Source organism: Vanacampus margaritifer, chromosome 4 (genome assembly GCF_051991255.1).
Source record: "Vanacampus margaritifer isolate UIUO_Vmar chromosome 4, RoL_Vmar_1.0, whole genome shotgun sequence".
In the NCBI taxonomy this organism is placed as follows: domain Eukaryota; kingdom Metazoa; phylum Chordata; class Actinopteri; order Syngnathiformes; family Syngnathidae; genus Vanacampus; species Vanacampus margaritifer.
Window position 1 is genome coordinate 19,569,949 of NC_135435.1, and position 19,981 is coordinate 19,589,929.

A 19,981-nucleotide genomic window follows, 5' to 3' on the forward strand; every position below is an offset into this window, starting at 1 on the left:
ACGAAGCTTTGCAGACGAGATTTAAGCACTACTGTTGTTAATAATGAATGACTAGGGATACAGTATCCAAAAGGTTTTAAAAGGTGGGAGGCGCTACTCCTATATTTTCCACATTCCTTTTCTGCCGTTAAGTGTTCTGTTGTGCAATCAATGTTCACGTTTCAGAACACCTCTTAGTTTTAAAAGAAACAGGGTCAAACACTGACCAAATAGCATGGATAGCATTCAGCAAACATGACTTTGTATTCAATCTACTTCCTTTGCATCAGTTACATTTGGATAAATATACAGGAACCACAAACTCACAATGAGAACCAAACTCAACATTTATTTCAGAGCTTCATACTTTGTTCACTGCAGGCAGGTGATTAAAACACTAACTTTAAAACACTTTCCTTAATAAAATAAAATACATATTGCTTCTCATTTTATGGTATTTTCCACACCAATTACAATGCGTACATACACTCTATCAGTTTAGAGTGACATGGAAAAATAAAATGACAATGCAAAAGCTGTAATCATAAAACATTTGACACATTCAAGATTATGAAGTTATCCTATCAAATTTGTAGACTGGAGAAGTCTGACATGAACAAATACAAAATCACATGCAGATCTTTGACAGTTAACAAACAAAAGTACACATTGTGTTCAGGCACATACCGTGTTTGCAGACATTCTATAGATCAACCTAAAAATAAAAACGGTCACTCTTCAATCTTTTATGGCTACTGTTAAAAGGCTGATCCGCTGTATTGAATTGTGCTGAATAAAAACTAAGAATAACACAGTGGGCATTTCAGTGCAGCCAGGTGGAGTATGTCGCCCTCTACTGAGTACATGTTGAATGTGGACACTCAAAAACCTATGAATAGTAAAAATAGTTAGTTGAGTCTAAGACAACTAAGAGTTACTGGACTTTTAAAAGATGCTGTTCACAATATCATCTTACCTTTGGATCTACTTGGGGATACCCGCCACAACCTCAGACTCAATGCCACAGTGATTTGATCCACGCAAGATTTTAAAGAATCCTAAATTTTTTTTTAAAAAAATAAAGAGAAAAACACATCCAACAATTAATCATATTTTTTCATGATCAATATTTGATACTGCTACAGTATCAAGTCTCTTTAAATTGTGCAGGTGTATAATAATAATTTATAGCAAATGTGGAGCGTTCAGGTAATGTTAGTCGTCGTGGGCCTGCATTAACTGGAAGCATGAAGGTGAAGCTGGCACAGGGGTAATGTCTGCTCTGCAGTTTAATCATTTAATTTGTATAGCGACGGCATTTCTGTTAACTGAGCTTTTTTGCGTGAATTGAGATTTGTTCATTTCAATACTAGACTTGTTGGTCTATTTTCCGCACTAACCTAAAATGGGCTTTTACTTCTTCAAGGTTGCACTCTGTGAAATTGATTGTCTATTTAACAACATATTTATTTATTTCATCATTATGTTTATGCAGCACCACTGAAATACTATAAAAATAGTTTGTTTACTTTTTTTTAAACCACAGCGGTGTGAGACTTCATCAGATAAAAATATACAGTATCATGTTGGAATCATTTTATATGTAAAAATAAATAATAATAAAATGAAGACCGTTGAGACAATTTGGATGCACTTTTTTTTTTTTATATATTCTTTTTTTTTTCCTAATTGAGACCATTAGTTTGTGGAATGAACTAAAGTAATTTCTCACCATTATCGCCCCAGTCAGTGTTCCAGGAGTTGGCACAGAGCCAGTAGGGGACACCATCTTCCTCACCCCAGCCAAGGATCTTGATGGCGTGCCCGCCCAGCATTGACCCAGACACATGCTGATACACACCTGCAGACAAGAACACGAGGCATGATAAAGACTAAAATGCAGAAAGAAATTCTTTTGCGAGTTTTTATGCTACAGTGCAGCACTGTACACTTACCAGACTTATATAAAACAAAGTCCGCATACACGCTGAAGGCTCCCTCTACTGGACCGTTCTTGTATATTTCCATCTGAATCTGCTCCGCCTCTGACAAAACGCTGTAAGATGTTTTACCTTGAAACACACAAAAATAATCATCAATATCCAAATGAAGCACAACTAGTGATTACTGACCCTAAACAACAGATTAAGCTCTGGACAGTATCCTTTCTAGTAAGTTTCTCTTACCGTAATGCTTGTCTTGCATGTAGCTGGGCGAGTAACCGGGTTCACACTTGAACACGCACTCGGGTGTCCCTCCGCCCTCCCCAGTGCATGGAAGTCGGCTACCGTTCACGTGGTGCTCACAGGGTGCGATGGTGTAGGGCCGGCAGCCTGTGTACAGGAAGACGGCGCTAAAGTCGCACGGTGACGCTCTTCTCGTTTGCTTCTATTGCGTGCATCACTCACCGATGTGGGAGTTATAGAGGCCGCCAGAGACCAGTCCCTCACTGGTCCAGAAGTCCCAGGCTGCTGAGGGGTAGCCGCCATTACATCTAAAAGAAGGCGTCCGTTTTAATGTTGCCAAAATGTGTGTGTTTTTTAATTTTATTTGAGGGGGTGCTTCTAATGTCACAATACAGAACGTATAGATATCTATAAAGGTCAATTTTTTCTATTTGATATGAACTTAACTCATCCACTGCCATTGACGGCTATAGACGTCAAAAATTCATTTTAACTATTTGTTAGTTTAACATATGTTTTCCACTTTTGTTAACAAGAGTGTGAAAACCTAGATTTTTTTTATTGTACATTTAGAACAGATAGAAAATTTGTGATTAATCGCGAGTTAACTAGTGAAGTCATGCGATTAATTACAATTAAAAATTTAATCGCCCGATGCCCCTAATTTTTAATAATCTTTTTCTTTCTTTTTAAAATTGCATCAGGTGATTTGAATTTTTAATTGTAATTAATCAAATGACTTAAAAAAAATTAACTCACGATTAATCACAAATTTTATATTTGTTCTAAATGTTCAAAAATTCTATTTTTTAGGTTTTCATACCCTTATTAACTCATTCACTGCCATTAACGGCTATAAAAGGTAAAAAATGTATTTGAACTATTTCTATTAGTTTAACATTTTTCCACTTTTGTTAACGAGAGTATGAAAACCTAGAAAAAATTATTGTTCATCTAGAACAGATATAAAATTTGTGATTAATCGTGAGTTAACTAGTGAAGTCATGCGATTAATTACGATTAAAAAATTTAATCGCCTGACGCCCCTAATTTTTAATCTTTTTATAAAAAAAGAAAATATTATTAAAAATTATCTTTTTAATCTATTCATAAAAAAAGAAAAGATTATTAAAAAATTAAGGGCGTCAGCCGATTAATTTTTTAAAATCATAATTAATCGAATGACTTCACTAGTTAACTCACGATTAATCACAAATTTGTTCTAATACAATAAAAAAAAATCTAGTTTTTCTTACTCTTGTTAACAAAAGTGGGGGGAAATGCTAAACTAATAGAAATAGTTCAAATTAATTTTTGACGTCTATAGCTGTCAATGGCAGTGAATGAATTAACAAAAGTGGAAAAAGTGGAAAACTAATCGAAATAGTTAAAATGAACTTTTGACATCCATAGCCGTCAATGGCAGTGAATGAGTTAATGTCCAAATTATGATCGATCCGCTGAGACTGATCTGCCATTTTAGTTAAGTGTCACATTTGGACTAATTGTTCAATGTTTGCATGCCCTGCCGAGGGGGTACTATTGAGTCACATAAAAGAAAAAGTTGCGGTCATCTTACCCCATGCCACAACCTTTGCAGCAGGTCAGCAGGTCCTCTGCCGATACCTCGACGCTAACCTTGGCATTGCTGTGGATGCAGACGCGGTCTGAGATGGCCTCTGCAGCACCAAATGCCTGGAAACAGAGAGGACTCAGTGTTCTTTTCAATCTTTCAAAAAGCACAATAAACACTCTAAATCGGAATAAGATCGACACTGTTTTGGTTGCTTACCCAGCAGGACCCACAGGAGCCCTGGTCTCTGATCTCCTTCAGTGTGGGGCAGTCGGGCCACTGTTCCCGGGAGTCAAAGTTCTTAGGCAACCACACATTGTCAGCATACTGAACCCTGCACATGAGAAGAAGTTCAGGTTGAATTAAAAAGTTAGCACAATTTACACCTTAGCACAGGGGTGTCCAAACTCTTTCCTCCAAGGGCCATATTAAGAAAAAAAACAAGGGATGTAAGGGCCGTTTATAGATTTTTTTTTAAATAAATGTATCCAGCACACCAGAATCAATCAATTGCATTAATGTTTATATATTAGTTTTTTTTAAATCTTCTACCTGAAACACTTTCTAAATGGCACATAGTTAAGTTTACAATATTTTGGGGTGGCCGAGACCCTGAAATCGCAAAATTAATCGCGAGTTAACTAGTGAATTCGTGCAATTAATTACAATTAAACATTTTAATCGCCTGACGCCCCTAATAAAAAAAGTATTTTCTTTTTTAATCTTTTTTTTTTTTAATTAACTAGTGAAATAATGCAATTAATTACAATTATAAATTTTAATCGCCTGACGCCCCTAATTTTTAAAAAATATTTTCTTTAAAAATAAAAATTAACTAGTGAAGTCATGCGATTAACTACAATTAAAAATTTTAATCGCCTGACGCCCCTAACTTTTTAATAATCTTTTTTGATTTTCTTTAAAGGAAATTTTAATCGCCTGATGCCCATAATTTTTAATAATCTTTTTTTCATTTATCTTCTTTTTTTTTTAAATAAAATAAAAGATTATTAAAAATTAGGGACGTCAGGCGATTAAATTTTTTTTAATCGTAATTCATCGCATGACTTCACTAGTTAACTCACGATTAATCACAAATTTTACATCTGTTCTAAATGTACAATATTTTTTTCTCTAGGTTTTCATACCCTCGTTAATAAAAGTAGAAAAAAATGTTAAACTAATAGAAATAGTTCAAATTAATTTTTGACATCTAGAGCCGTCAATGGCAGTGAATGAGCTAATAGTAAATAGTTCACTTGAATATTTAGAAAAGCTCTAAAAGAAATTCATTAGTAACAGATGTCATTTTTAGACACCATTGTCTTAACAGAAACTCCATCTACATGTGACACTCACATAATAGGAAGTTTGGGTCCCTTGAGAAAAGTTCCGCACAGTTGCTTAACATAACTGTAGTCGACACTATGGAAGTTGTGAGCGGCCTGCGGCAGAGGAACACACATAGGCGGACATCAGTGAAAGTAGGAATTAAACTACTGTAGCATGGAAGGAAACAAAAAAACAAAACAAAAAAAACCTCACCCTCCAGGTAGTGTTGATCTTGTTGATGTAGTCAACCATCTCAGTGGACAAGGGGTGAATGTGAGGTTTAGCCAAGCTCAGTGAAAAGCTGGCAGCCAGGAAGAGGAGGGTTGCACGCCACATGTTGCCTGAAGAGCAAAAAAAACATTCAATTTGATTAATATTTGAATCTAACAATGCATGCAGTATGAAAGAAAATTTCCCTCTAAGTGAAACAAAAAAAAAGTTGACTTTATAAATGTATTTTAATTCTGCATAAGCTTTGTCTCACCCCGTTTCAACTGTAGCTTTGGCACTTTTTTAATTTTTACTTTTCCTAAACGCCCAGGTTGTGCCAGGGGACGTGAGAATCACGGGCGGAAACAGGCTTCTGACATTATTCTAAATAAGTAAGTAAGTAAGTAAGTAAATAAATAAATATCCGCTGGCAGGAACAGGCTTCTGACAGTTAACAAAAAATAATCACAGGCGGAAATAGGCATTTGATGGTTTGAATTCCCCTAAACGGGCTTGAGCTACAGTATATAAAAAAAACACCCCAACAACATTAAAAATGCTTTGCAGTTTAGTTGCCGGTAAGTGATCTGTTGCTGGAGTTTTCTACATTCTGACTGTGAGACCGCGTGAGGTCGGTTTGGTTAGATCAAAACCGATCTCCAAATTCAAATTGTTTTTTGTTACACCCACACTATGCAACCTGTTATATCCTCAGTCATGCCTGAAAAGTCCCCTTCAGAGGTCAAGCACACTTTAGCAACAGCCACTGCATTCAAAGAATTCATTATATTTATAAACAGCATGCTTTGTGATACACATTGTCTTGCCAATGTTGTTTTTACTCTAACTGGACTGTTGGCCCTGATCCACAATTTCAGCCAGCAGAGTGGTTTGAAGGGCACTTGAGTTTGTAGCGTGAAGGACAAGCAGCCATTAGAGATGCTGATGATGTGATGCGAGTCCTGTGCTGTGGATTGAAAGGCTACTCAAGGTCCATTAAAATCATTACAGGCACAGACGCATCATGTAACGAGCTAGTGACGTGAAAAGATCGTCGTAAAGGAGCAGACGCTGTAAAACAAGGATGGGAAAATGGCAATCTGCGGGCCACAATCTGAGTGGCTCCCAGTTCATTTCCACCCCAAAAAAATAATTTCATTTTTTAAAAACATGTTTCCTTTACTGTGGATATTTTTCTTTTCTTTTTTTTTTTGGAGGGGCAGCCACCTCGTTTTGGTTGTTTCTACTTTCAAGGTTCCACTTGGTTACAAAACCATTAGAAGCATTAAATTGTGTCATTTACGGAGAAATGTTAACACTACACCACAAGCAACGATTCACACATAATCTGACGGAAATGAAACACCCACAAGCGGGAAACTGAGCTCATATAGTGAACGCATCAAAGGATTTGTCTACATGCAGCACGGTCGTAAACTTACCTTCCCACACGTGGGAAACTATTTATTTTGCATGTACACACCTTCAGAAACCAGAGTTTTGCAATATGACAGGCACGGTGAGTCAGAACTGAAACAACATGTTTCCATCCAATGATAAAGACTCCATATTGGGTCACGTTAATCTCAAGTAGACTTTACCTCCTTAGATTACTTATCTGATTATTTCTGAATGGATATAGCTGTGTAGTCAAGGTGCTGTGTATTTGAATAAATACTGCACAATAAGATGGGCACACTGTCAGGCACTATAGTATTTCTTTGTTGTGGAACCAGCTCAAAGAGCTAGAAGCACCATATAAATGCATTGGTTCTGCAGGTTTCATCTTGCCCTAAAATGTCAACTAGCCAACTAGATTTGAGACAAATCCATTTCCTCATTCCTCATTGATGGGTGCATGTTTACTTAAACAAACAAATAAAAGGGACAGCCGACACGTAAAAATAACAAATTATCATTTTGTCTTAACAATCTTTCTTGAACACTTGTGACGTTAACAGTAGCTTTTGTCCAACCTTGAGTTTATTTACTCTTTTGTTGAAACGTGATTTTGCTTTATTAAATTGTGGATTTTGTCCAACCTTGAGTCTATTTACTTAACCACTTACTGTCAACTAACTCTTTTGTTGAATCTCTATTATGCTATATTAAATTATGGATTTTGTTCAATCGTCTGCTGTCTATATTGGATCTGAGCATTCAGCTATGTCGTCTCTTTTCAAATTACATAACAGAGTTTGTTGTTTTGCTTGTTTTAGCTGGATTAGCTATCAGCTAATTTTCGCTCTAATCAAATAGTATGTGTAGTTGAAAGACGCGCGGGTAATAAACAGAATTGTTACCTGCAGCGAGTTCGTCGTTAGGTGAGATGAAGTTTGTTCACAGATCGCCTGCTGCCAGACAGAGAACAACAAAACGACGCTCAGCGGCGACATTTAGAGCTTACGTCACGTGACCAGTCACATGAACGCCGCTCATGTGATCCACACCAAAGGGGAAGAAAAGTCTGTAAATTATGTACAAATGACTGGGAAGTGCAAAAGAAAGTTAACAAGAGTAAAACGCTTTTTCATTGCACGATACAAATTTACATTTGACTAAATAAATAAATAAATAAATAAATAAATAAATAAATAAATAAATAAATAAATAAATAAATAAATGAGACAGAACAAATTAACAAGAAGTGACATTGTTTCACAGTCGTTTTGCACTTCCCAGCAAACCGCATGGCACCAGACCTCAGAACTGTGGGGCGGATGAAACCACTGCCTCACCTTGCTGTTTTGAGAAAAGCTGACAGTTAAAAACTTTATGCAGTAAAAGAAGAAATGGCGCGCGTGCGTGTGTGTGTGAGAGAAATTATAGACTTTGATTTACTAAAAATGGCCACAAACTAGAGTAGTAGTAGAATCAGTAGAATCCAACAAGGCTTTGAGGGTTAATCATTTTTGATTTTTCTGTTGCTTAAGTTTTCATACTTTGGATTTCAATGTTGACTTCCTCCAAATCACAATACGCCCACAATGTATGATTCAAGTTGTCATCACTTTGATAACCTATGTTTTTATACTTTTTCCTCAGTAGTATGTGATGGGGGGAAAGCACATTCCAAAAAGTTCCGACTATGGCCCGGGGCTCGAAAGAATGAGTACATGTCATTATAGAAAACAAACAATCTAATCATGGCCTTTGCACAGAAAAAAATTATATACTCTATATTCTTGCGTGACGCCAAATTTTGAGCTGATAAGGATTTTTTTTTGTGTGTATGTTTGTGTATTTTTATTTTCACAATGCGACCACAGAGAATATGCTGATTGATAGCAAGCTGCTTTCTCTTCCTTCTAGCACTGTCTGCTGACTTAAGAAATGATGAGTTATGGAAAATACTGCGGCTATTATTTTAACAAGCATGGGTTGAGCAAGAGCTACAGTATTACAGAGTTTGATCAGCCAGTTAAAAAGCACCACAAAAGCAGCTTTTCCTCGGGGATTAATGACTTTATTTTGTCACATCAATAGCGCAGTTAGTGTCTCAGCACCATCAACCACAGCAGCAGTGCAAATCTCAGTAGAGATGAAGTGTTGAGTGTCTATTGATAATGACAAAAGACAAAAACGGCAATATACTGCACCATTTACGTCCACACGTCTCAAATGTGTCAAAGTAAAAAATCAAGACAAATAATGTGTATAACTTTAAAGCGATGCATTCTAGGCTACTAGGAGGCAATAAAAACACACGCACACCCATTCGTGTCATGGTGATGGTTCTGCAGTCTAAAGCGTGTATATTTTCCTTTAATGCACAAAGTTACATGTCATTACTGCTTTATTGCTGTGGTGTTCACATCCAAGCATGTGCAATGTCTTCTACAGTACGTGCAGCAGGTGCATGTGCTCCTCATGCAGATTTTCTTCACAATTACATTTGATGTATTTGACAAACATTTCTTATGCACTCAAAAGAGCAGTTCACTTATGACCTCTTTAACAGAGCAGATAATTCAAATAAATAGCTTTCAGAAGATCAAACATTATTGGCAGGACTCAAATCGGTTCTCTACTGCTAAATCTTACTTATCACAAGATCCCAATGAAATGCAACACGTTAGTAAGAGTTTTCAATGGGGTGGGCGTATAACTGCAGTAGTTTGAGAAAAATAAAAGAAACTATTTTAAGCGCTGATAAGCTAGCTGCTTTACTCATTTTACCATGCACTTGTTGATTTTTAGCTGTTTCTTTCCACCCCACTCTTTTTTTATTTCATCTACAGTGTTACAGTTTGTTCTGAAAGACGGCTTTAAATAAAAACATTTTATTGTTAATGTCAACTACCTGATGATACATTTTCAGTTCATCATTTAAGAGAAGTTCTGCGGAAAGACAAAAAACTAGGAAGCAAAAGTACTTAAAGTTACAATTTAAGTATGAAATCCTTGAAAATTAACATTTCATCAACTGCTATTGTTTTTCTAAATGAATAAACAGTAGTTTGTTGCTATTGCTTTGTAAAAAATAAGAATTCACAAGAAGCCAGGTGGTTTAGAAAAGAGGCTGCACCCTGGAAGACAGCAATGTAAACTGATTATTTAGAAAAAAAATCTTCTCAACTATCACCATAATGCTAATGAAACCATTTTTTTTCTTAACGCGCTTAAAAACGTAAATATGCTTTTATTATCACAAATCTTCCTCATATTGTTTTTGATGGGAAAAACACGTATGTGGTTTTGTTTCAGTAAGTAAAGTTTGTTTTATATTATTGTAATCATTGGGAAATTTCCATTACCCCCACCAATTAAAAGCAACTGCCTACAGATTTTCTGTGTACTGGCGCTTCATATTGTGTATTCCTCTATCACCGGACACTTCATTAGGTACACCTTTTTCCTGTTAAGCAGGGATGGGCAAACCAGTTTGTTTTCAATGGGTATATACTGTATTTGATTTTTTAATGTGAACAGAGGGGCCATAAACAAAATAAAATAAATACATAAATAAATAGAGACTGTTATTACATAATTTATAATTAAGTTGGGATGAATTAACTATTTATTTAATATTTTATTGTATATGTAAAATTATTTTATTTGACCAATATTTGTATTGTATTTTTTGACAATAAATCACTTTTATTTAATGAGATGGTTGAATAAAAAATGTATTTATCCAATTGAATTATTGCAACAAATATTACAGGACTTTCAATAACGTAAATGCTCGGTGGGCCAGTTTTAACAACAAAGTGGTCCATGTACCAAGAGCTGTGTCAGTGAATCATAATAATGACGTTGATTTGGACATGACCAATGACCTAAGTTTGTTATCACAGTGGTGCACAACTGCATTGAACCATGCCGGGAGTCGTTTCAAAAATTTTGACCATAAACTAAAATACTCCAATTTTTGATACATCCTTTGCACGTGTACCTAATTTTGTGGTCAGTGAGCACTGTTGCGCCTTCATCCTTCTTACACGGCCCTCTCTCTGCTGTCCACAAACGGGACCATCTGTTTGCGGGCGTGGGCGATGACCGGTGTGAGCGGGGCTATCGGGGTGCTGGGTGTAGTGCCACTAGCAGGGGTGAAAGAGCCAGGAGTGGAGGCGGTGGGTGTGGAGGCCGCAGGGGTAATGGAACCAGGGGTCCCACCAGGGGTCGCACGAGGAGTCGTACCGGGCGTGGCAGGGATGATAACAACCGGGGACGGACTTGGACTCTCCGTCCCGGCTCGGGATTCCGGACGCGGGGTAGATGTGACGAAACGAGCCTCCCTAATGCGGTAGGGGCTTCTGTAGGTGGAGATGGGGGACAGCTCAGACCCCCAGCCCAGGTAGCTCCCACTGGAGGGAGACGGCGCATCTACGCTGAAATACGAGGTAGTGTTAGGATCGAAGGGCGTGGCTGTTTTCTTCTCTGGGGAGCTGAGCAGGAGAGGGGAGCGACGTTCGGGTGACCAGCCGGGGGTCTTGATGTCCAAAGAAGCAGCAGAAGACGACTTCTCGGTCAGGGTGGCGGCATAACTGTCGACGTGGTGCAAGCTTTCCGGTTGGGCAGGTGATGAAAGTGAAGGTGAGCCGTAAATCGCACTCTGAAACTCTTCATCACCTTTAAAAATAACACTTGATGTTAGGAAATAGGCGCAATTAATAATATACAGTAAATAGTTCACTTGTGCTTATATCAGTCCTTTTTTTGGGGGGGCCGTATGAGAATAAGTTGTAATTGCACATCCGCTGCAGTAGGTGGCAATGGCGCTCTCATTGTCAAACAGTGCACACGGAGAATTAGCTCCTCTCTGGATGTGCACTAAATAATAATAAATGACAACTTTTTTAGATCAAAACAAAAATATTTAAATACATTCTTCGTGTTGGCCAAAGAACAGTAAATATATCACTGATGTATCTGTGTTGTTAATTGTGTGTTGCAGACCAACAAACCTCTATCGTCTGTCTGTGGAGCACTGAAATCTTCCGTGATCTCTTCAAGAATGGCCTCGTGCACCGGGATGATTTCTGGAACCAGTCTAATATCGTGGATTGTGGTGGGAGGAGCTTTCCTCACAGGCCTGGCTATGACATTGGTAAGAGCTGGCTTTGGTGGCGGTGCCACTTCTCTCTCCTGGAGAGGATACACAGAAGCAAACTGAACAACATTATGCTGTATTTAGAAAAGCAGCGTTATTTTCAACTGGCTTGTACTGGACATTATTGGATTGACTGTTCTGGTATACTCAATGAAGTGGTCAGTGAATATATAATATGGCTTTTAATGGGTAAACTGCTATGCTTGAAGCATAACTGAAGCATTTACCTGTGGAGCTGGGGTCTCCTGAGGTGGGGGTGGCTGAGCTGGTTGTATGACATGAGTAACCTGCGGGGGGAAACGTGTCACCTGATGGGGGAACAAAGAAGCGCTCAAATGACACTCAATATAGCACGAAGGGAGCATTTGTTCATCTGTTCTAAGGTGCATGTTAGGAAGTAGATTGGAACATTTTCAGAATGTGGCTGGAGGTTTGAGTTCCATCGTGACTTCTATGTGCATTTTCAAACTGTTTTCATTATAAATGGATTCTTCCCTGGCCAATCACACCACAAGCATTCATGGAAATTGACTGCTATTTTTTTCATAATGCTGCTTACTACCGGTAATCAACCGACCAACAGATGTCAATCAGAGGTGACACAAGAGACACACTGGAAAAATAATAATAATAATAATACCATAATAACAAACACATTACATAAAAAAAACAGCTTGTACTTGCAAGAAAATTCATAATTTTGCAGAATAAAGTTGTAATTTCAAAAAAATATATATATTTTTTTACAAGAATTAGTTATAACTTTTCTGACAAATAAGTCATTTTTGACAGATTTTTTTTTTAAATTAAATTTATTTGCAAGGGGAGTCATAATTGTATGATAATGAAGATGCAATTCAACAATAAATTTCCTAATTTTTACAAGAAGAAAAGTCTTCTTGTTTTTATACTGAGAATAAAGTAAATTTTGATTAGAAATTATCATACTTTTATAAGAATAAATTCAGGAAAATATTTAAAAGTAACAATTTAACAACACCAGAAAAAAACAGCAACTTTTCAACACATAATGTGACAAAAAAAGTCATATTATTATTAGAATAAAGTTGAGAATAATAATCATTTAAGAATGAAGACTTTCTTTCTTGCAACACTACGACTCTGTTCTTTGATATTATCCAAAAATAACATGGAAACATGTAAAATCCAACTTTCTCCTCAAAGTGAGGAGTTGCGTGTGTCACTTTTGACACGGCCTCAATTTTCTTTGAATACTCCATCCACACTCCACACTCCAAGACAACAACACACCTGCGGTACACGACGAGCTTCATTGCCATAGTGAATCTCTTCACACAGACCCATGAGTCCAGCGAGACCGCCTTCTCCGTACATTGACCAGATCTTGGGCACGTCCCCTGTCTTCAGAGCCAAACGAATCAGCAGCCAGTGATGATGCCTCCAACCCTCCCACTGGAGGGGGAGGTCCATCAGGGTGCCACCTCCTGATTTGATTAACAACCACAGGCATGATGATGAATACCTCAATTGCTACAATATATGAAAGATTGGTTCATTGAAAGACCAAACAGACCAGACAGTGTTGCATGGCGATGGAAAGTAGGCGTGACTTTCTCCTCCAACGACAGTATGGATGCACTCTCCACACAGGCGCCGCTGAACCCTCTACGACGAATACTCTGGAAGATCTCAAAGGATTTGGGATGGAGGAAGCGATAGTACAGCACCAACGAGATCACACCTGTAGACGTAAAGATGAACGCGGATATAAAGCATGTGAAGCTAGTGGATGAGATATAAGGAAAGAAATGAAACTACTGACAGGCACTTAGCTTGCCTCACCGATAAGGAAGCTGCAGATGACCGCGGCCGGGATGGCCACCGTATCCCACGACACCATGCTGAACAACCAGGACGAGGCCAGCAGGAGGAGAATGTTCTCGAAAAACATTACCTGAAGTTGAAGACCACACACAAATTGTGGACACCAGCCAATCAGTGGGCACATTTAGTAAGCCTAAATGTTCATCACAAATAAGGCAGAGATTGTATTACTAACTCTATTTAAATGCATTACATATAACACTTGAAAGTTAAGTACAGCTGAACTGAACATAACAAAAGTACTCCATTGGATTTTAAGAACGTTATGTACAGTCTGAAGAGTTAATGCAGTGATTCGTTGTTTACCACTAGAGGGCGCCTACGACCACTATCATTACATGTACCACACTTGGACGCATCAACCATTTACACTGAAAATCACAGCTAGAGACAGTTTTTGAGTCTTCAATGAAAATGAATAAAGATACATTGTGTGAATAATAATAATTAATAATTATTTTTGGACCAATTAAATAATTTCCCCACAGTATTTAATGGCCTCTCACAGTATAATACTAATGTGCCGCAGCACAAAAGTGGAGAATCACTAGTGCACTAAAACACGGCCCTGATGTTGAATATTGTACACTAATTGACACTATTAATATCAAAACTTCAACCATTATAAAGACACCAATGTTACAATTTGATTGAGACATCAGCGATAATCTCTCTTACACACAAACGCAAACACACGCACACACACGCAGTCACATACCAAATAGAATCCAGCCATGCGGAAGCGTGACGGACCGTACTTCACATTGAGGAAGAAGAAGATGTGAATGGCTCCAAGAATCAGATTGAAGAGTCTCCATCGACTAGTTGAACGTATGATGTCAGTCTGCTGAGAAACCATCCAAAATGTTGCCCCCAACCAATGCACACCTGACACATTAAGCAAAGAAAAAACATTTCATGAATAAAATTAACACTTAATCGCTTGACCAAGGCCACTATGCTAAGATATGACATTATTATATATTTTTTCCTCTACATTGTTTATGCTACGCTGTATAATATGCACAACTTTGAATTGCGATACAACCGGGATGGGCAACTTAAATGATGAAGGGGCCACAATTTTTCATCAGCGCTACTGGGGGTCACGTAGGACCATGCACTTCCTAAACAGATGTCGGCCTGTGGATAACAAAAATCTGCTTAGAACTGACACCCATATTGTAATTCTCCCAAAAATCTTTATTCAAAAACCATAAGAAAACCCCCCACACACATTAGTATTTTTTTAAATCTGCAAATAGATGCTGAATAATTATTTTCTATTATTATTTGGAGATTGGGGGCCACTCATAGTGAGCCCACGAGCCGCCAGTTGCCCATTTGCCATAAAATATTATTCCCCCACAACCTCAAGTCAACACCAGCTCCTCTTCTCATTTTTACAGTTAAACTTTTAGTAGACCACCAACTACATTTTTCTAAGAATACTAACGTACTCTTACTTTGACGTGATGCCAATTCATTAAAACTGAAAAAAGTAGAGAAACATTGCAACTGTTGATTGTCAAGCAATAACAAGACCTTCGTCACTGGTCAACATGTGTTTTTAATTAGCCACTTGCAAAGCAAGAAGATGTGTTTGACCATGACACTGTTGACATTCTTAGTCATTGGTATGCCACTCTATAGTTTGTTTACACGGTATATATGATCAATAAATGAAAAGGGATACCTTATAGCTAGCTAGATAGCTAGCTAGCTAGATGGCTGGATAGTGTTAACATTGTTAACATTTTTAATTCTTTATTTTATATTTTAACCATTTTGAATTTAGTTGTAGATGTGTAGAGCAGGTGAAATAAGGTTAAACTCAATATAACTCGACCTTAACCTATCTGTTATCTTGTTTCGTCTAAATTCCCTTTCCCTTGTCCTGCTTGAGAAAGTGCAAGCTGGCACACTGAGAACCTGCTTCGTCTAAATGTGAGAAAGTTCAATCTGACATATTGAGATTCTGTTTTGGGAAGAAAGTGCAAGCTGGCATATTGAGATTCTGTTTTGTCTAAATGTGAAAGATCAACCTAGCATACTGTGAGAATGTATTCTGATTTTCGTATTTGATGGGAGGACAAGAGGCGTTTTTTATACAAACTCGGATTGTAATAAAGGGCTGTGTCTCCTGGGGGGAAAAAGACACATTCTTGGATGACACTGCTTTGGTGATATTTAATTGTGTGACCGGAGAACTCTGTAATAAATCATCCTTGCAAGGACCCTCTTCACAAGAATCTCATCTTTGATTTATTTGAACACGCAAAAGATTACAAATTATTCTATAATCCTACAAAAGCTAGATAGCTATGATAGCTAGCTAACTAGATCAAGTGGATAGTTCATGACTTGATACTAGTACACTATATGATGCTTTGCTTTGTAAAAAAAATATTAATATTTCATTTGAAACCATGGCTGCACGTCTGCTTTATACTAACTCACCTATAACGCCAAGAATCCACTGCTTGAAGACCCGCGTGAAAAGCATGAGGACACCAAATCGAGATCCCAACATACTGACCTGCCCACACACAAACATGCACAGTACAAAGTACACACCTTAAATCAGTGAGGAATGTATTTTGCCAGACAGGCTCTCAGAAAGAGTGTTTACCCTCCACAGGAGTCGACAGAAGATGGCTGCAGGGGTCATTTGCAGGTGCCCTGGTCTGATGAGGTGACATGCTCGGGCGTACAGGACCAACGCCCAGGCCAGAGATAACAAACACACCGCGAAACACACTGATGCTAGAGGAAGAGAGAAAGACATTAAGTGTGAAACAATTGACATACTGTACTTTGGTGCTTATGTTTTGGTTCGCAATCAAGTTCAACAATGCCTTCTGTGTGAATTTAGGTAATTACATTTAGTACCCATTTTTTCCCTTATGTGCAAAGAAAGGCAGGTGACTATTTGATTAAGGCATTATTTGTCATTGTGTTGTGGTTGACATATAGCAGCAACAAATTAGGACACAGGATCTATTAGCGGCTAGCCACTATTTAAGAGAATACAATACATATCATGTTTACAATACAATACAGTGCAAATCTTTGTGTGACATTATGTTCCCTACCTGGAGATTTGATGCCGATGTCGGTGCAGATGAGCACGTAAGTGTGTAGCAGTGTTTCGGGGAGGGTGACCACCAAGGCCTCAAACAGGCGTAAGGCGGACACGTCGGCTTGCTGCATAATCTCTCCATACACGTCCATGTCTGGAAGACGCATGCAGTCCCACAACCTGCCAAGACCGCGCACACATCAAATACTGCCATGCCAGTTTTGTCTCAGGTAAAAACCTGATGTGTCCACTGCGGATTTAAGAAACACAATTAACGTTGCTTAATACACAACCCACCTTTTGAAGATGCCCAAGTGCAGTATGTGAGTCCAGGTGAGAGACTTTCTGCGGATCCTTCCATCTGAGAGGTACCACAGATAGCTAAGCCACTGCGGAAACCAACCTGGAATACGCACAATGCAAAACAATCAATCTCAATGAGCCTTTTTCATCTATCTATCTATCTATCTATCTATCTATCTATCTATCTATCTATCTATCTATCTATCTATCTATCTATCTATCTATCTATCTATCTATCTATCTATCTATCTATCTATCTATCTATCTATCTATCTATCTATCAAGTTAGCTAGCTAGCTAGCTAGCTAGCTAGCTCCTATCTCACCTGGTAGCAGGAAGAGTGCAGTGATGCCAGCCAGATGGGCGTAGCAGTAGTTGTGACCCACCCACAGATAGTACACGAAGCAGTAGATCACTGGAAAAAAAAGGGGGAGATTTAAGACAACTACATAATGGCCATTCAATTTAAATGGCAGTTTAGCGGTACTGGTACTTTCTTATTGGCTATCATAATTAGACATATAGATACTACATGTGTACCTAAGAGCAAATAGCGAGTAGCTCTTGAAAATTCAGCTGATTGTGTTGGGTGGATTGATTTTGTTGACAGTAATTGTAACGTGATGCATTCAACAACTCATTTGCTCCCAAAAACGTATAAATATGTTCTATTTTAAATGTTTTAAGTGTCCCAAAGATGTATTTATACATTTTTGTAATGTTTTTTTTTTTATGCTTGAGCATACAGAAGGTTTTGATGCAGCCTCTCAACTGCAAAGAACGGTTGAAGAAATGGTAGTTATTACACAAACGGGTGGCAGCAGAGCAAAAGAGATCAACCAGGGCCATGTTGGAAAACGCTCACAGTTCTAAATAGATTTGTGAATAATGATGAAACTTAGCTATATTCTAATGCCAATTGCTGCAAAAAGGAAACAGATAGAAATATACTTTTTTTCCCGATGAAAGAAGAGACTCTAATCTTTCTTCCAGTAAAACAGCCGGGAGTGAAGGGGATTGCTTCAGTGAAAATGGCTGGGAGTGATTATTAAGGTAAAATGGAGGGCACAACATGGCTTAGACAAACACTGTTGATTTAGAGTAAGCCAGTCTCTGAAGAATGTTAAACATAATTTCATCTATATGACCTCAATGGCACTTATTCTATGGTAACAAGAGTTCGGCATCTTAATTGAAAAAATTGAATAGGTTAATTGTTCATTTTTCTCCTAAAAGTCAAGCGCCTATCGCTAATTGAAGGTTAGCCATGACTGTAACAGGTATAAATATTTATTAGAAACAAAATCATGCTTAAAAAAAAAACTTATTTCTTAACTTATTTTTACATTCTGTTTGTTTTTATGTGCCCGAATATACCCCACCTCTGGACCAAAGTCAGCTGGAACAGGCTCTGGCTAACCCATCATCCCTCATAAGGTACTCAGCAGGATAGAAAAAGGGATGGATGGTTAAAAAGAAGTCATTATTATGTTTGTATTTGATACAAATTTCTATAAATCGCTCATAAACTTGTCAATTAAAGTTCAAGAAAGCTTCCTCTTACAAGGCTACTTTCTCATCAGCATTCATATGACCTCTGCATGCTCTTCATCCCATCTAAGGAGCATTATAACAGCTCGGCCTCCCTCCTTCCACTCACACATGAAATCCAAACCTAACGCTGCATGGGGCCCGCCATAACAATGTCCCATCCTGGGATACGCCCATCCCCTCACGCTCCCCAAAAAAGGGGTCAAGCTCGAATGAGTCATCATGCTTTTGCAGTCTTCAATGTTATTGTTGAATTAATCATTTTGGGATACTGTAGCAGGGAGGGGATGAAAGCATGTGGCATGAGTCTGCACTTTTGCTCTGATGGCATGCATGGGTGTAGCATCACGCACTGCTGCAGTCCGTGACGTCACACATCAAGCACACAACTTTCACTAATAGTTGCATCAATCACCCCCACCCACCCCATCTCCTGCTACAGCCAATCAGAAATAACTAGTAGTCTATTGTGCTTCTGCAGGTTAGTGCATGTGAAAGTGGATGCATGCATGTCCTGTCCGCGTGTGTGTGTGTGTGTGTGTGTGTGTCCCAGGTAGGACTCACGCGCCGTCCTCTCTGCGACAAGAAGGACCGCAGTGAAGAAGTAGACACAAACTTGGCAGCAGGCCATACAAGAGCCTCCATGGCTCGCAGGGGCCGAGTAGTCCCTCATGGTGGACCCCCTCAGACAGGCACTCTTCTCAGGAAAAGCCAGACCAGACCTGGCGGCCCGCAGTCGTTCTGGTCCTGTCAAGGAGAGGGAAAGGGGGGGGGGAGCAAGAGAGCGAGAGGGAGAGAGAGAGAGAGAGAGAGAGAGAGGCGGAGGAGGAGGAGGAGGAGGAGGAGGAGGGGGGGGGGGCTACTGCAGAGCCCACGCTCAGTTGGGGTGCGCGCTCCCGCCTCTTCCGTTAAAGAGACAGCAGCCATTCAACAGACAAGCCTAGACTGTGTGCTGCTTACATGTTTAATGAATGTTCTCATTTTTCATCAAAGATCTGATGTAATATTATTTATTTAAATTGTTTGTTGTTGTTGTTGTTTTTGGTTCACTGATGATATTCACTGTAGTAGACTAGTAGTACATTCACCTGCAGCTGAAGGTGACAGCTTCAATGATTGTGGGGTCATTTGGGCACAAGGAGGCGTGAACTGACGTTTACCTTGAGTTCGGAGGCATGCGATAGAAGCTTTTTACCACACGAGGGCGCAACAATACAAAACGTGTACAATTAGATGGCCTTGTCATAGAAACAAGATATTACCACAAGCACATGAATGGGGAGCTATTACAGCTTTTATAAAGACCTCTGAGGGCCAACTAAGTATTTGAAAAATAATGCTGC

General features: G+C 38.6%; 2 protein-coding genes across 2 annotated transcripts; both read right to left on the minus strand.

The window, feature by feature from the left end:
• Positions 1–308: 308 nt before the first annotated feature.
• Positions 309–7,748, minus strand: ctsba (cathepsin Ba). The gene is made up of 11 exons (XM_077564500.1): positions 7,584–7,748; positions 5,284–5,411; positions 5,098–5,183; positions 3,958–4,072; positions 3,745–3,860; positions 2,388–2,473; positions 2,166–2,312; positions 1,935–2,051; positions 1,712–1,840; positions 956–1,037; positions 309–868 (listed from the first exon to the last, which is right to left on the minus strand). Exons 2-10 carry the CDS (start codon positions 5,404–5,406, stop codon positions 964–966), a joined length of 993 nt encoding a protein of 330 aa, XP_077420626.1. The 5' UTR covers positions 5,407–5,411; positions 7,584–7,748; the 3' UTR covers positions 309–868; positions 956–963.
• Positions 7,749–9,030: 1,282 nt separating this feature from the next.
• Positions 9,031–19,394, minus strand: xkr5b (XK related 5b). Its single transcript, XM_077564879.1, has 13 exons — positions 19,203–19,394; positions 17,413–17,502; positions 17,082–17,187; positions 16,798–16,964; positions 16,335–16,468; positions 16,163–16,241; positions 14,421–14,590; positions 13,661–13,772; positions 13,392–13,559; positions 13,109–13,302; positions 12,064–12,144; positions 11,691–11,871; positions 9,031–11,355 (listed from the first exon to the last, which is right to left on the minus strand). Exons 1-13 carry the CDS (start codon positions 19,309–19,311, stop codon positions 10,721–10,723), a joined length of 2,226 nt encoding a protein of 741 aa, XP_077421005.1. The 5' UTR covers positions 19,312–19,394; the 3' UTR covers positions 9,031–10,720.
• Between the last annotated feature and the right edge of the window lie 587 nt (positions 19,395–19,981).

Bases quoted from the DNA above. Each gene is read 5' to 3' on its own strand.
- xkr5b (XM_077564879.1), bottom strand. From the start codon at position 19,311: ATGAGGGACTACTCGGCCCCTGCGAGCCATGGAGGCTCTTGTATGGCC. The intron at 17,188-17,412 runs GTGAGATAGGAG...TGCGTATTCCAG, and splicing joins TGCACTCTTCCTGCTACCAG to GTTGGTTTCCGCAGTGGCTT. The intron at 16,965-17,081 runs GTGGGTTGTGTA...CGGTCTTGGCAG, and splicing joins CACTTGGGCATCTTCAAAAG to GTTGTGGGACTGCATGCGTC.
- ctsba (XM_077564500.1), bottom strand. From the start codon at position 5,406: ATGTGGCGTGCAACCCTCCTCTTCCTGGCTGCCAGCTTTTCACTGAGC. The intron at 5,184-5,283 runs GTGAGGTTTTTT...CCTCTGCCGCAG, and splicing joins AGATCAACACTACCTGGAGG to GCCGCTCACAACTTCCATAG. The intron at 2,052-2,165 runs GTAAGAGAAACT...GTGTGTTTCAAG, and splicing joins CATGCAAGACAAGCATTACG to GTAAAACATCTTACAGCGTT.